This window comes from Podarcis tiliguerta, assembly GCF_965153285.1.
Source record: "Podarcis tiliguerta genome assembly, chromosome: 18".
Taxonomy (NCBI): Eukaryota; Metazoa; Chordata; class Lepidosauria; order Squamata; family Lacertidae; genus Podarcis; species Podarcis tiliguerta.
The window spans coordinates 4,169,377-4,183,220 of NC_139551.1; the positions used below are offsets into that span (position 1 = coordinate 4,169,377).

Here is a 13,844-nt window from a genome sequence, read left to right on the forward strand (position 1 = left end):
TCCTTTTCCCCCTCTCCCCCCAGGCAAGAAGAACTCCATCCTACTGCACAAAGTCCAGCACGACCTCAACTCGGGCGTCTTCAACAACCAGGAGAACGAGATCATACAGGAGATCGTCCGCTACGACCGCGAGATGGTCCAGCAGGCAGAACTCCATCACCACGCGGCCATGTTTGCCCCAGCAGCGCCTCAGCCCCAGGTGACGTCGGCCATCGCCACGCTCCAGCAGGCCGTGGCCATGAGTTTCTGCCCGCAGATGGCCAGCCCGTTGGTGGGGCCCCTGGGACTGGGGTCCCCGCGCATGGTGCGCCGGCTACAGTACCAAGGCGCCGTCCCGGGTCCCTTCGCCATCTCGCCGGCGCTGCTGCAACAGCACCAGCAGCTCAACCTGCAACAACAACAACAACAGCAACAGCAGCAGCAACAACAACACGGCGCACCACAGCAGCCGCCGCCGCAGCGCCCGCTGCAGCAGCAGCAGCCTCCCGCCCCCTTCTCCGCGGTGGCGCCCAGGCCGCCCGTCCAAAGCCCCCTAGCCAGCCGGACGTTCCCCTACGGCGGCGCCAAAGGCCAGTCGGGCTCCCAGCTCTCGCTGACTCAGCAGAAGGCGCCCGGTTCGCCGCAGCGGCTAGCGGCGCACAAAAGCACGCAGGCGCTCCCCACCAGCAGCCTCAGCCAGGAGACACGCCCTCTGTCGGCCTCGCAGCCGTCGCTGCCGCACGGCGTTTCTCAGACCATGGGCCAAAGCCCACCGCCGTCCGCCGGCGAGTCCTCTTCCTCCATCGCCGCGGGGCAAGGCCAAGGGGCGTCGCCGGCCTCCTCTTCCCCCTCCGCCCAAAGCCCCGGAGGTACGCCCCGGGGGGCTGCGCCTCCGCCCCGCGGGGGCCCGCCCCACCCGGTGCCCGTGGGGTCCCCGACGCCGCCTCCTCCTCCGGACTCGGGCTCCGCCCGCAAGGACTCTGCCATTAGCACGCCCGACACGGACCCAGCGAAATCCAGGCTTCCTTCCAACTTGTGACCTTTGACCCGAGCGGCCGGCGGCACCGTGGCGGCCGCGGGGTGAGGGCGGCACCCCCAACCCGGCTGGCGGCAAGGCGGCACTGCAATGCCCATCGCGGCAGCGGCGCCTTTTCTCTCTTGCGGACCGCTCCTTTTGCTGCACAAAACTGGTGGCAAGGGGAAAGGGGGGCAGGCCAGATCTTCGCGGGGACGGGGGGCGGGTGTTGTGCCCCGGTGCCCGCCGCAATGCCCGGTGCCCGCCGGGCAGCTTATGAAGGCTGCTTGCGGGGAAAGCAGGGCAGCAACCCCCATGGTTCGTACAGAAGCTGGGCAAAGTTTAGGGGGGAGCCTTGTTCCTTTCCCTGGAAAAGGGGGGTTTGGTATTTGAGTGTGTGTTGAGAGAGATTGAGAAAGCCAGCTGCCCCGTCACCCGTCGCTCCTGACCAAAGTTTGGCTCCCGGTGACCCCATATCCTCTCCATCCCACTTTGCCCTGCTGTGACTGCACCACCGAAAGCCATATCTAGACTTACCGCGCAACTTTAACCCGATATGTGTCAGATATATACATGCATAAATACATATATATCTCAAAACAGTTAATATCAATTATAGGTATCTATACGATAACAGACCACATGCGCAGAGCCTTATGCAAATTCGCTCCACGGAGGACCCCAGAAGGAAGGGGATTTGGGGGGGGCAGTTAGGAAAAAGTGGTGTCGTTTGATAGAGGGGATTTGCGGCCCCACACTTTGCCAGCAGTCGAACCCTCCGCCTCCTGTTTAAACCTGGTTTCCCTGTCTTTGCATGCCTGCTGAAAGGCTTTATTTTTTTGCGGTGGGGGGACGTATTAAATACCGGGTGCGACATTTGGGGAAATGGCGAGCGGGTTTTCTGGAAGTCCCCAATCCGTGGAGAAGGATTTGCGTGTTTTTGCCTGTCTGCTATTCTGCCCCCCACCCAAACTTTCTGCTCTAGTGCCTTCTGTTGCAAGCCTGTCGTTAGCAGCTTACGGAACTCGCTGCCACAAGGTTTCGGGCAAATTCAGGGAGGGCAGTTCTAGCGACAACCTTCCCCCCCCTGTTTGTCTCCTTGCGTGTGTGTTGGCGGGATTTGCGGGTTTCCTGGCCCTTTGGAGCATCGCAAAAAAATTCATCGCTGAAGGCAGTATATCACTGGCTGCTTCTTACTGGTGTTGGGATACTGGTCTTGATGGTCTGGTGATCTGTTCCAGTTGGGCTCAACTTAGCTTCTTAGCGTTCCTTCCATGTGGCTTATTTTACTTTGCTTTCTTAACTGCAAAAGTTAAAACAGAGCATCCACATTCAGAGCCAGTCTACCTGACGGTGGTGATCCGTGGAAACGCAATTGCGTGGGGCGTTTGTGTGTGGAGGGGGCAATTTGGAGGCCCTCTGTGTGTGCCCCCTCAGAAACCCCCAATTCCCGTCAGCCCCCCCCCCCAACAGCCAGCATAACCAATGGTTAAAACAAATGCATTTCACAGAACATATATATAGTGGTAATTTGGTTCTCAAACTTAATCAACTCCGGAGGTCCGTTCCGAAACCAAAGCGTTCCAAAACCAAGGCGCGCTTTCCCATAGAAAGCAATGCGGAACGGATTAATCCGTTCCAGACTTTTAAAAACAACCCCTAAAACGGCAATGTAACATGGATTTTACTATCGAACAAGACCATAAAATGAAATGCGATAAGCAATGTATGGCTGTCACACAATCAGTCAATCAGTAGCTGAACTGGGTTCCACGCAGTCGCAAAAAAGTGCCGCAAAATAAATAGCAAAAACAGACAGACCGCAGCGTAACACTCAAATCGGAAGCGTAACACTCAAAACGGAGCACGTTCGGCTTCCGGAAAAAGTTCGCAAACCGGAACACTTACTTCCGGGTTTGCAGTGTTTGGGTTCCAAGTTGTTTGAGAACCAAGGTACCACTGTACACCTTTAGGTGCCAGACGACGACGTTCTTCCTCAACCAGGCCTTGGGCTGATTGATGTCCTATGCCCTTTAAAATCTGTTGTGGAAGAAGGGATTATTGCTTTCCTTCTTGTTGTTTTCGTCATCTATTTTGCATTTTTCATATTGCAATTTTACGTTGTCAACTGCCTTGAGATCTATGGCTGTCGGGCAGTATGCAAACTTTAATAATAATAATAATAATAATAATAATAGTCCCCGCCAATCTCCTCCAAGATACCGCAATGTACCAAATATTTGTCCTCCTTGGAGCATTGAAATAAATGTGACTCGCAGCCACTCATCTCTCTTTCTCTATCTATTAATTAGTTTTTTAATATATCATTTTCAACAGTCATTCAACATAGGTCACACCTTATCCAGTTTTTTTGGACTTCCATCAATCCCATCTGAAATTTTCCCACTTAATTTACACTTCTTAATCTCACTATTGCTTTTCATTCTCTTATCTGTTGACTCTCTCATCATAGCCATTACAATATTTCATCTATTCCTCCTTGCAAAACTTCTTGTCGTCCTGCTAGCGTAACCTGTTGATTGCAGTTGCTTTTCAAATAGCTGGCATGTTTATTCCAGTATGCTGAGAATCTCTGGTCCCTTTATCTTAATGGGTCTCCTCTGAGTAGGACTTTGTTGAAGGCAACCCATCTATATCTTTTAAAAACCGGGCTTCTTCCTATAAGCAGAAGGCATAGCAGGGTTTGAAAATCTGCCAATATACCGTATTTTTCGCTCTTTAAGACGCACCAGACCACAAGACGCACCTAGTTTTTGGAGGAGGAAAACAAGAAAAAAAATATTCTGAATCTCAGTAGCCAGAACAGCAAGAGAGATTGCTGCGCAGTGAAAGCAGCAATCCCTCTTGCTGTTCTGGCTTCTGGGATAGCTGCGCAGCCTGCATTCGCTCCATAAGACGCACACACATTCCCCCTTACTTTTAAGGAGGGGAAAAGTGAGTCTTATAGAGCAAAAAATACGGTATTCAGGGCCTCCTTGGCTGCCGGTGACTGGCTGCTCTGTGGGTGGTGAAATGAATTCTCCAGCGGAAATGAGTTATCATCTTCAAGAGAGCGAGGCTCGGAGTCTCTATTCCCATCCGCCCTCTATTCCTCTTTTAAAACAAGCAAAACTCAAGCTGTATTTCCCTTCCTTTCTCTCAATGCAATATGGTCCTTTCGCACGCACCCACCAGCATCTGTGCTTCCTTCTTTAAAAAATGGCAATAAATCTACCCAGCGAAACGGGCCACAGATGGAAATAAGAAACTCCTTGGGAGGGAGCAATAGGGAAACGGCTGTGTTTCACTCCCAGGGAATCTCTTCGGCAGACGTCCGGGGGATGTCGGCAGTCCTTGTTCTACATAGATGGAGAATGAGAGGATTTGTGCAAAGATTTGCTGATCAGAAGGTCGGCGGTTCGAATCCCCACGATGGACGGGGTGAGCTCCCGTTGCTCGGTCCCTGCTCCTGCCAACCTAGCAGTTCCAAAGCATGTCGAAGTGCAAGTAGATCAATAGGTACCACTCCAGCGGGAAGTGGCACTGTGGGTTAAACCGGGTGGCACTGTGGGTTAAACCACAGAGCCTAGGATTTGCTGATCAGAAGGTCAGCGGTTCGAATCCCCGTGATGGGGTGAGCTCCCGTTGCTCGGTCCCTGCTCCTGCCCACCTAGCAGTTTGAAAGCACGTCAAAGTGCAAGTAGATCAATAGGTACCGCTCTGGCGGGAAGGTAAACGGTGTTTCAGTGCGCTGCTTTGGTTTGCCAGAAGAGGCTTAGTCCTGCTGGCCACATGACCCGGAAGCTGTATGCCGGCTCCCTTGGCCAGTAAAGCGAGATGAGCGCCGCAACCCCAGAGTCGGTCACTACTAAACCTAATGGTCAGGGGTCCCTTTACCTTTACCTTAATGGCTGGCAGTCCCTGCTCAGCATCTCTGGTTCAGGGACTGTTGAGCAGTAATAATAATATTAATAATAATTTATTGTTTATAGCCTGCCCATCTGGCTGGGCTTACCCCAGCCACTCTGGGCGGCTCCCAACAGAATATTAAAAACACGATAAAACATCAAACAGGGCTGCCTTCAGATGTCTCCTAAAAGTCAGATAGTTCGTTCTCTCCTTGACATCTGATGGGAGGGCGTTCCACAGGGCGGGCGCCACCACCAAGAAGCCCCTCTGCCTGGTTCCCTGTAACCTCGCTTCTTGCAGGGAGGGAACTGCCAGGAGGCCCTCGGAGCTGGACCTCCGTGTCCAGGCTGGACGATGGGGGTGGAGATGCTCCTTCAGGGATACTGGGCCATTTAGGGCTTTCAAGGTCAGCACGAACACTTTGAATCGTGCTCAGAAACGTACTGGGAGCCAATGTAGGTCTTTCAAGACTGGTGTTATATGGTTTCAGCGTCCGCTCCCAGTCACCAGTTTAGCTGCCGCATTCTGGATTAGTTGTAATATAATAATAATAATTGATTATTAGTACCCCGCCCACCTGGCTGGGTTTCCCCAGCCACTCTGGGCTGCTTCCAACAAAGATTAAAAATACATTAAAATGTCACACATTAAAAGCTTCCCTAAACAGGACTGCCTTCAGGTGTCTTCTAAAAGTTGGATAGTTCGTTCTCTCCTTGACATCTGATGGAAGGGCGTTCCACAGGGCGGGCGCCACCACCGAGAAGGCCCTCTGCCTGGTTCCTTGTAACCTCACTTCTCACAGGGAGGGAACCGCCAGAAGGCCCTCGGAGCTGGACCTCAGTGTCTGGGCAGGACGATGGGGGTGGAGATGCTCCTTCAGGTCTACTGGGCCGTTTAGGGCTTTCAAGGTCAGCACCAACACTTTGAATTGTGCTCGGAAACGTCCTGGGAGCCAATGCAGATCTCTCAGGACCGGTGTTATATGATTGATGGCTGGTGTCTGGATGATTGGCAGCAGACTGGGCAGGGGGTTTTGCTGAGTGCCAGTTTGCTTAATAGTCCCCCTTCCAACAATAAGAATAACATTAGCACCCTTCGTCAGTAGTAACTTTGCACTTTTAAAGGGGTTCCCGACCCCTGTTTACTTTAATAGACTGCTTGCTATTAAGGAGAAATAAAAGGGTTTACAATTTTAAAAAACCTCAAAACTCTGAAACATCTGTTAAAACAAGATTGACCCAAAGAATTATGGGAACTGTAGTTTTTTCTATGGGAGCTGAAAGCCTAGTTTAGAGATTCCCATATTCGTCTAGCAGAGCCACAATTTACTGAGTTCCCTGGGAAGAGAAATATATGGTGAAACCACTCTACCGATTGTAGCTCTATGAAGGGAATAGTAAGAACTCTCAGCATCCTGAACAAACTACAGCTCCCAGAATCCTTTGGGGGAAGCCATGGCTGTTTTAAAGCGGTGTGATACTGCTTTAAAATGTGCAGTGCGGACAGGTGAGCCCAGATTACAAGGAAGCTGCTGAAGAAGGCTGGTGGAATCTGTTGCTCTTGAAATGTTGGGAACCCAGCAAGTGAAAACGCTACCTGGACTAAGGTAAATTCAGCAATATAACACACAAATGATTGGGGGTGGAATGAATTAAATGATGTTTTGTTTGTTTTGTTCTTAGAACACACAGAAATTGTGGGGAAATTTAAAGAACCGTAGGAGGGGAAGGAGGGAAGTCAATGAATGTATGACTGGATGTTTAATGATGGAAATGTAAATTTGAATTTTTTAAATCAAAATTGGTTTTATATATGGTCAGGGATGGAGGGAGTCCAGCAGTAGGCTGATTATATATATATATATCACCTGAAGGAACTTTTCAGCATTGCTCTTGAGGTTGCTACAGGAAGCAGCAGTTCTGCCCTGCTCCTTAATAAAATTGGCCTCTGCACCTGTAGCTTCTTCAATTCAGGATTCCACCTGGGTGCTTTGCTGGGGAAGGAACAGGTCAGTGAGAGGTTTTTTTGCAATTAAATCTTCATAGCTCCTTTGCCAACTTGTGAAATGGGTTACGGTTTAAAGGCTGGCTTTTTAAAAACTGTTTTAATGCCGGCAAATGAAACCAGCCAGCCCTTTTTCGAGAGGCGATGGACTCGTGAGTAGGTCCATTGCAACCGGTGGGTTGCGTTGCGGCTGAATTGTAACGGAAGCAATGCATTAGTTGTGTGTGCGTGTGCCTTTGTTTCGATGGATCTTCTCGTGAGTAAGGCTAATGCAGCCCAGTGAGTAGGATTAAGCTGGATAGGATATCCCGATTTGTGGAAGGCTCAGTCAATAATACAATCCTTGATGGGTTTTTCGGTAACATGCAAAGTCAATATACGGAGGCGTGAAACAAATTTTTATTCCCCCCCCCCCCAGACTGTGATAGAAATTTGATTTATTCTTGTTGGGATTTGACACCCCCCACCCCCAATTGCTTTGTTCTTGTTACAGCAGGGCAGGATTTAGGTTTGATGAGACCCTCAGTTCTTGAAGGTATTGGGACCCTTTATATGTCCAGCTGTCCTTTGCCAACAACAATTTGCTGCTGTTTTTTGTGTTGAATATATGCTAGATGGCGATTTATGGACCTCATAGGTATCTCAAGCCATTTGCACATGTGGCCGTGCAACCAGTCCATGCAGAATGTAGGCACCCTATATATAAAGGTAAAGGGACCCCTGCCCGTATAGGCCAGTCGTGTCCGACTCTGGGGTTGTGCGCCCATCTCGCTTAAGAGGCCGGGGGCCAGCGCTGTCCGGAGACACTTCCGGGTCACGTGGCCAGCGTGACAAAGCTGCTCTGGTGAGCCGGCACCAGCGCAGCACACGGAAACGCCGTTTACCTTCCCGCTATAAAGCGGTACCTATTTATCTACTTGCACTTGGGGGTGCTTTCGAACTGCTAGGTTGGCAGGCGCTGGGACCGAGCATATATATACTGTGTGTGTGTGTATATGTATATATATATATATATGGACCCTATATATAGAAAGGAGCAAATCAGGGATATTTTAGGGAGCAGGTGGGGCACATGACTTACATCCTAGGAGCCTACACAACACAAAACACTGTTGCTGTAGGTAAAGGTAAAGGGACCCCTGACCATTAAGTCCAGTTGCGGACAACTCTGGGGTTGCGGCGCTCATCTCGCTTTACTGGCCGAGGGAGCCGGCGTCCAGCTTCCGGGTCATGTGGCCAGCAGGACTAAGCCGCTTCTGGAGAACCAGAGCAGCGCATGGAAACGCCGTTTACCTTCTCGCAGAAGAGCTACCTATTTATCTACTTGCGCTTTGACGTGCTTTCAGACCTCTAGGTTGGCAGGAGCTGGGACCGAGCAACGGGAGCTCACCCCGTCATTGCGGGGATTCAAACCGCCGACCTTCTGATAGGCAAGCCCTAGGCTCTGTGGTTTAGACCACAGCGCCACCCACGTCCCTATGCAGAATGTAGGCACCCTATATATAGAAAGGAGCTAAACAGTGATATTTTAGGGAGCAGGCTAGCAGGCGGGGCCCATGACTTACATCCTAGGAGCCTACACAACACAGAACACTGTTGCTGGATGTAGGTTTTATTTTATTGGTTTTGTATCTTATATTTTGGAAATGTGCATCCTGGTTTTTTTTGTCCTTTATATTTTTGGGGGGCCCCCAAGAGAGCGGGGCCCTAAGCTGTAGCTTGCTTAGCTTATACGTAAATCCTACACCGCATTACATTATAGACATTCTTATGGTGTCTGGGGTCGGTTTTTCACAAAGAGTGGGCTACACAAGAGCTAATTCAGTCAACCAACCAACCAACCAACCAACCAGAGGGTTGCAAAAAGATTCAGCACATGCATGCGTTGGGAATATGGGCATGAATTGAGGATTGTTTTGAGCACTGCGTCAGATTTTGCATGGGGTTAGGAGGTCCAATCACACCTTCTCCCATCCCTCCTTCTTGCCTGAAGTATGTGGGGGAGAATAACGGATCTCCAAAACAGACTCGCGAGGCTGCTTGCCACCTTCCGCGGCTAGCCGGGCCCTCTTCCTTGCTCTCATGTCGTAACAAACCAGCCTCGGGTTTTGTGCCTCTCCCTCTGCCAGCCTCTTGTGTGAGGAGGTTTTGTGTACATGTCTGTACGTCAACCTGTCGTTTCGTCCCTTGTCTTCGGTATTGTGTGTTAGCGCGTGTGTTTGAATTCCTGGTGTAGCCACAGCCGCGAGGAGGCAGCGTCGCCTAGTGCTTAGAGCAGGCATGCCCAGAGTCCGTTTTGGGAGCCTAATCCGGCCCGGCGGTTGATTTAATCCTCCGTGGCAGCATGTGTCCTGGGGTAAAATCCTAAAATCTCCCCCCAAAAATTGTAAAAACAACAACTTCAATCCTAAAAAAAGGTCAATAGCTTCGGCCAGCCCTCATGCATGTTCACTTCATCAAATCTGGCCCTCTTTGGAAAAAGTTTGGGCGCCCCTGGTTTAGAACATCTGCATTTCATACAGAATGTCCCCGGTTTGATCCCCAGCTGTGCTTTTTAAACATCTGGAGGCACTAGGTTGGGGAAGTCTCGGCCCATCATCCTCATTTGACCTCCATCAATCAAGATGGCCGCTCAGCCCTATAGATTCTGGTACCTTCTGGGTTATTCTGGGTTGTTTTCTGCCGTCAACCTCAGTCTGGCCTGATCGTCCTGGCTCCTGAGAATTTTGCTGGGGGCTGCTGCCTGCCTCTTGAGGACTAGAAACTTGATTTCAGCGAGAAACCATTCCCATCGTGGTGAATCCTGGGTACCAGAGATCACCCAGTGCCTGGATTTGTGGCGATTGCGTTGAGCCATCAAACGGTCGTTGGGGTGTTTCCGCGATCAATTTATAATTTTGCGAGGGGGAGAGAGAGGAAAGGTATGTGTGGCTTAGAAGCCTTTGTGCACAAAATTTGGAACAATTCCCTTGTGCGATGGAAGGGTTGCATCTACACACAGCTATAAAAAAAAACGCTCTGTTTTAAAGCTCACGGTGGGAAATTTCGTAGAATTCAGCTCTACAGCGCCCTCTGGCGTCGCAGCGTTATAACGCATTTATAACGTTTTATTTTTACTAGCGTAGCTGGGTCCCGAGTTGGAAAGTCGCAAGGTAGCTGGAGCAATGGGGAGAAAGGGGGGTGATGTCTGGGTTTTGTGCTGAGGGGGTAAATCCTGACCCCCTCCCCGCCTGTTTTGGTTGCTAAGGATTTGACACGCCCTACATTCCCCAGCTGACAATGAGAACTAGAAAACTGAACCTTTGCAACAAAACCGCAATCTTTTGCGGGGAGAAATAGGAAGGTGTGCCTGTGTGTGTGTTCAGTTTAAAGACCTCTGGTCTGCTAAGGTGATTTGCATTCTAGAAAATAAAAGCTTCATGCCAGATGATTGATTCCCCCTTTGGACAAAAAGGGGGCTGCCCCCCTCAGTTTGTGAATTAATAATAATAAATAATAATAATAATAATAATAATAATAATAATAATAATATTTATACCCCGCCCTTCCCGGTTCAGAAAACCGGACTCTGGGTGGCTAACAACATATTTAAAACACTTACCGTATTTTTTGCTCTCTAAGACTCACTTTTTCCCTCCTAAAAAGTAAGGGGAAATGTGTGTGCGTCTTATGGAGCGAATGCAGGCTGCGCAGCTATCCCAGAAGCCAGAACAGAAAGAGGGACTGCTGCTTTCACTGCGCAGCGATCCCTCTTGCTGTTCTGGCTTCTGAGATTCAGAATATTTTTTTTCCTGATTTCCTCATCCAAAAACTAGGTGCGTCTTGTGGTCTGGTGCGTCTTATAGAGCGAAAAATACGGTAATTGATGCAACAAAAAACAGCATAAAATACAGTATAAAACAATAAGTTCAGAATTCAAAAATCAATTTAGGGGGGGGGAAATTCATCCAATAAACATTAGACGGTCACCAGGGCTAGCTGGCTAAATTAGTCCTACTTGGGCCAGCGAGGAGGCCAGGGGAGAATTAGCTGTGGGATCCCAGAGCGGGTAATCTTCACAAAAAGGGGAGGGGGAGGTAAGGAAGGGGAAGAAAAGATCAGGCCAAGTTCAGATTGAAAGCCAGGTGGAATAGCTCTGTCTTACAGGCCCTGCGGAAAGAAGTTAATCTGTGCCCCTAACTAGCCTGACATTATGGCATTAAATGTGAGTCACTTGCCCAGTATAATAATAATAATAATAATAATAATAATATCTTTATTGTCATTGCCCCCTTCGGGGACAACAAGATTACTTGAGAAGGGGGTGGAGACAAGGTAGGAAACTGGTAATAGTATTTTTGTTGGGGGGGGGGGTGAGTTGTGATGTCCAAATTCCCTGTCCATATCATCCATGTTTCGTTTCTGCTTTATTTATTTTTGAACACTGCTTTTGCAAGCCATGGTTCCCTGCGGTTTTCCAGGAAACGAGAGCTGGGATGTCGATGCTGAAATGGAGAGTCTGTCTGGGGGAAATGGGGCAATGCAATCTAGGGAGCTTTGATTTGGCCTTTGTGGGTGCTTGTCAACGTAAAGATAAAAGGTAAAGGGACCCCTGACCATTAGGTCCAGTCGTGGCCGACTCTGGGGTTGCGGCGCTCATCTCGCTTTACTGGCCGAGGGAGCTGGCATACAACTTCCGGGTCATGTGGCCAGCAGGACTAAGCCGCTTCTGGCGAACCAGAGCAGCGCACGGAAACGCTGTTTACCCTTCCCGCCAGAGCGGTACCTATTTATCTACTTGCACTGGCGTGCTTTCAAACTGCTAGGTTGGCAGGAGCAGGGACCGAGCAACGGGAGCTCACCCCGTCATTGCGGGGATTCGAACCGCCGACCTTCTGATCGGCAAGTCCTAGGCTCTGTGGTTTAGACCACAGCGCCACCCACGTCCCTATGCAGAATGTAGGCACCCTATATATAGAAAGGAGCAAAACAGTGATATTTTAGGGAGCAGGCTAGCAGGTGGGGCCCTCTTGCTGTTCTGGCTTCTGGGATAGCTGCAAAGCCTGTATTCACTCCATAAGACGCACACACATTTCCCCTTACTTTTTTGGAGGGAAAAAGTGAGTCTTATAGAGCAAAAAATACGGTATTTGCGACGCAATTGGTCAGTTAAGTATTTTTATTTATTTATATGATGGGGGGGGAGCAGCCCCTGGCTACACCCATGGGTAATCTGGGTGCCCTGGGAATCTGCTGGCTTGACTGGGGGGGTGAGGGGGAGTGGGGCCCAGTGGTCAGAGCAGAAAGTCATTGGCTTGTTCCCTGGCACTTCCAAATTGAAATGATCAGTTGGGGAGACCTTCAGAGCTGCTGCGAGCCAGAGCAGGCTATTCTGGCTCCAATGGGTATATTATTAAGCCTTCGGTCTCTGCGCCCCGGGTTCGGGTTCTGTGCGAGCCCTGAGAGATAATTGCCAACAGAATGAAGGAAATAAAAGTTGCAATTTCTGGCTGAAATGACACCGTGCCCCTTGTAGACATGCGTAGGAATGCTTTTTCCAGAAGGCTGCAATTGCTGATGCATTGAGTCTTGGGCGGGAACGATAGGTTAATGTGGATCTACCTCCGGAAACTGTCCTGAGTGAAAAGCAGGCTAGGACAGAGAAAATATGGGATGGCGAAAAGGGTTAAGCCTGAGGCGGCGGACAGGGTCAAGCTCTGCCTCTCCCTTGCAGCTTTTCTGCTTCAAAATGTCGCTTTGAAATTAGAGCCGTACTGTAAATGTTGGCAGATAATATGCGCTTTCAGCTTGCCATCGTTGATTTTCAGAGACCTGGAAGGGGGAGAGCTGGGGGGGGGGTGGAATCTAAAAGTCACCCTCAATATCGTCTCCAGAAGGCAGCGTGGCTTGGGAAAATACGGAGAACCTGGAGCCCTTGGTTTTAGGCAAATAAGATTTTGCGAATCTATAGAATCAGCAAGGCTTACAGCAGCAGTCAGAGGCCCAAAACTGAAAACTGGTTTTAGGAGACTTTATCTACACTGTTGTAGACGGCACCTTACTTGCACAGGAAACCTGGACGGGTCTCTGTCCTCAAGGAGGTTGCAATCGGAGGACAGTCTTCAAATTTTGTCCCACAAGTCAGTTACAGTTGAGAACGAGCTTTCCCCCCTTTTTCTAAAGGGGTGTGGATATAAGGAACTTTCTTAAAATGCAATCGGAGTGTGTGTGTGTGTGTGTGTTTGCAAGGCCCTAAGTCCCCTCGCAAAGGTGGAAGGCCATTTGAAACATCTTCGGCTCTTCCTTGCGAGTAATCCATCTGTAGGATGGAATTTCTCCCAGGACTGGCCTTGGAACATCACGGGAGGAGATTGCTTACGGCTCTCCGCTCCCCGCGAATCTCAGCGTCCGACCCTTGAAATCTTCCCTTTCCCACTCATACCTTTCCCGCCCCGTCCAAGGTCTTGGCGTCCCGCCTTTTAGACCATCTCCTCCGTGGAACTGCTTTTGAATCGCGAGGCGGTCCGGCTCGCCTATCGTTCCGCGGCGAGCAAACCGGCCGCTCGTCTTCCACTTCCCGGCGAGCCGACGTCCTATTTCGTGAGGGGAGCGCCTGCGCCTCTCCGCAACAGCGCCTCTCGCCCAAAACCACGCGCCTTTTGATGTTGAATGTACAACTGGTTTCAAACTGATCATGGCTTTGCTGACCAAATGTCCGATTGGCGGAGGCAAGTGGGGTATCTCTCTTTATTTTGCTAATTCAGAAGTGGCTGCTTTCTGTTCCGTGGACAAAACAAAAAAGTCTTACCTGTTCATCCAGACCCATCCTGTGTAATAAAAAATGGCAGAACCAAAGTGCTCCTTTGCCGTCCGCCGGCGTTGTTTTTCTCTCTTCCACCTCTTCCAAATTCACTTTTATTGAATTTACGAAGTGATGTGATGGTGGGGAGACGGGAGC

General features: G+C 50.0%; 1 protein-coding gene across 1 annotated transcript in view; it reads left to right on the plus strand.

The window, feature by feature from the left end:
- Positions 1–2,469, plus strand: part of HCN2 (hyperpolarization activated cyclic nucleotide gated potassium and sodium channel 2) — a 51,612-nt gene extending 49,143 nt beyond the window's left edge. The window contains exon 8 of the mRNA XM_083421462.1: positions 24–2,469. Coding sequence (XP_083277588.1) covers positions 24–1,018 — 995 coding nt within the window. The 3' untranslated portion in view covers positions 1,019–2,469. The remainder of the gene's footprint in view (positions 1–23) is intronic.
- Positions 2,470–13,844: the final 11,375 nt, after the last annotated feature.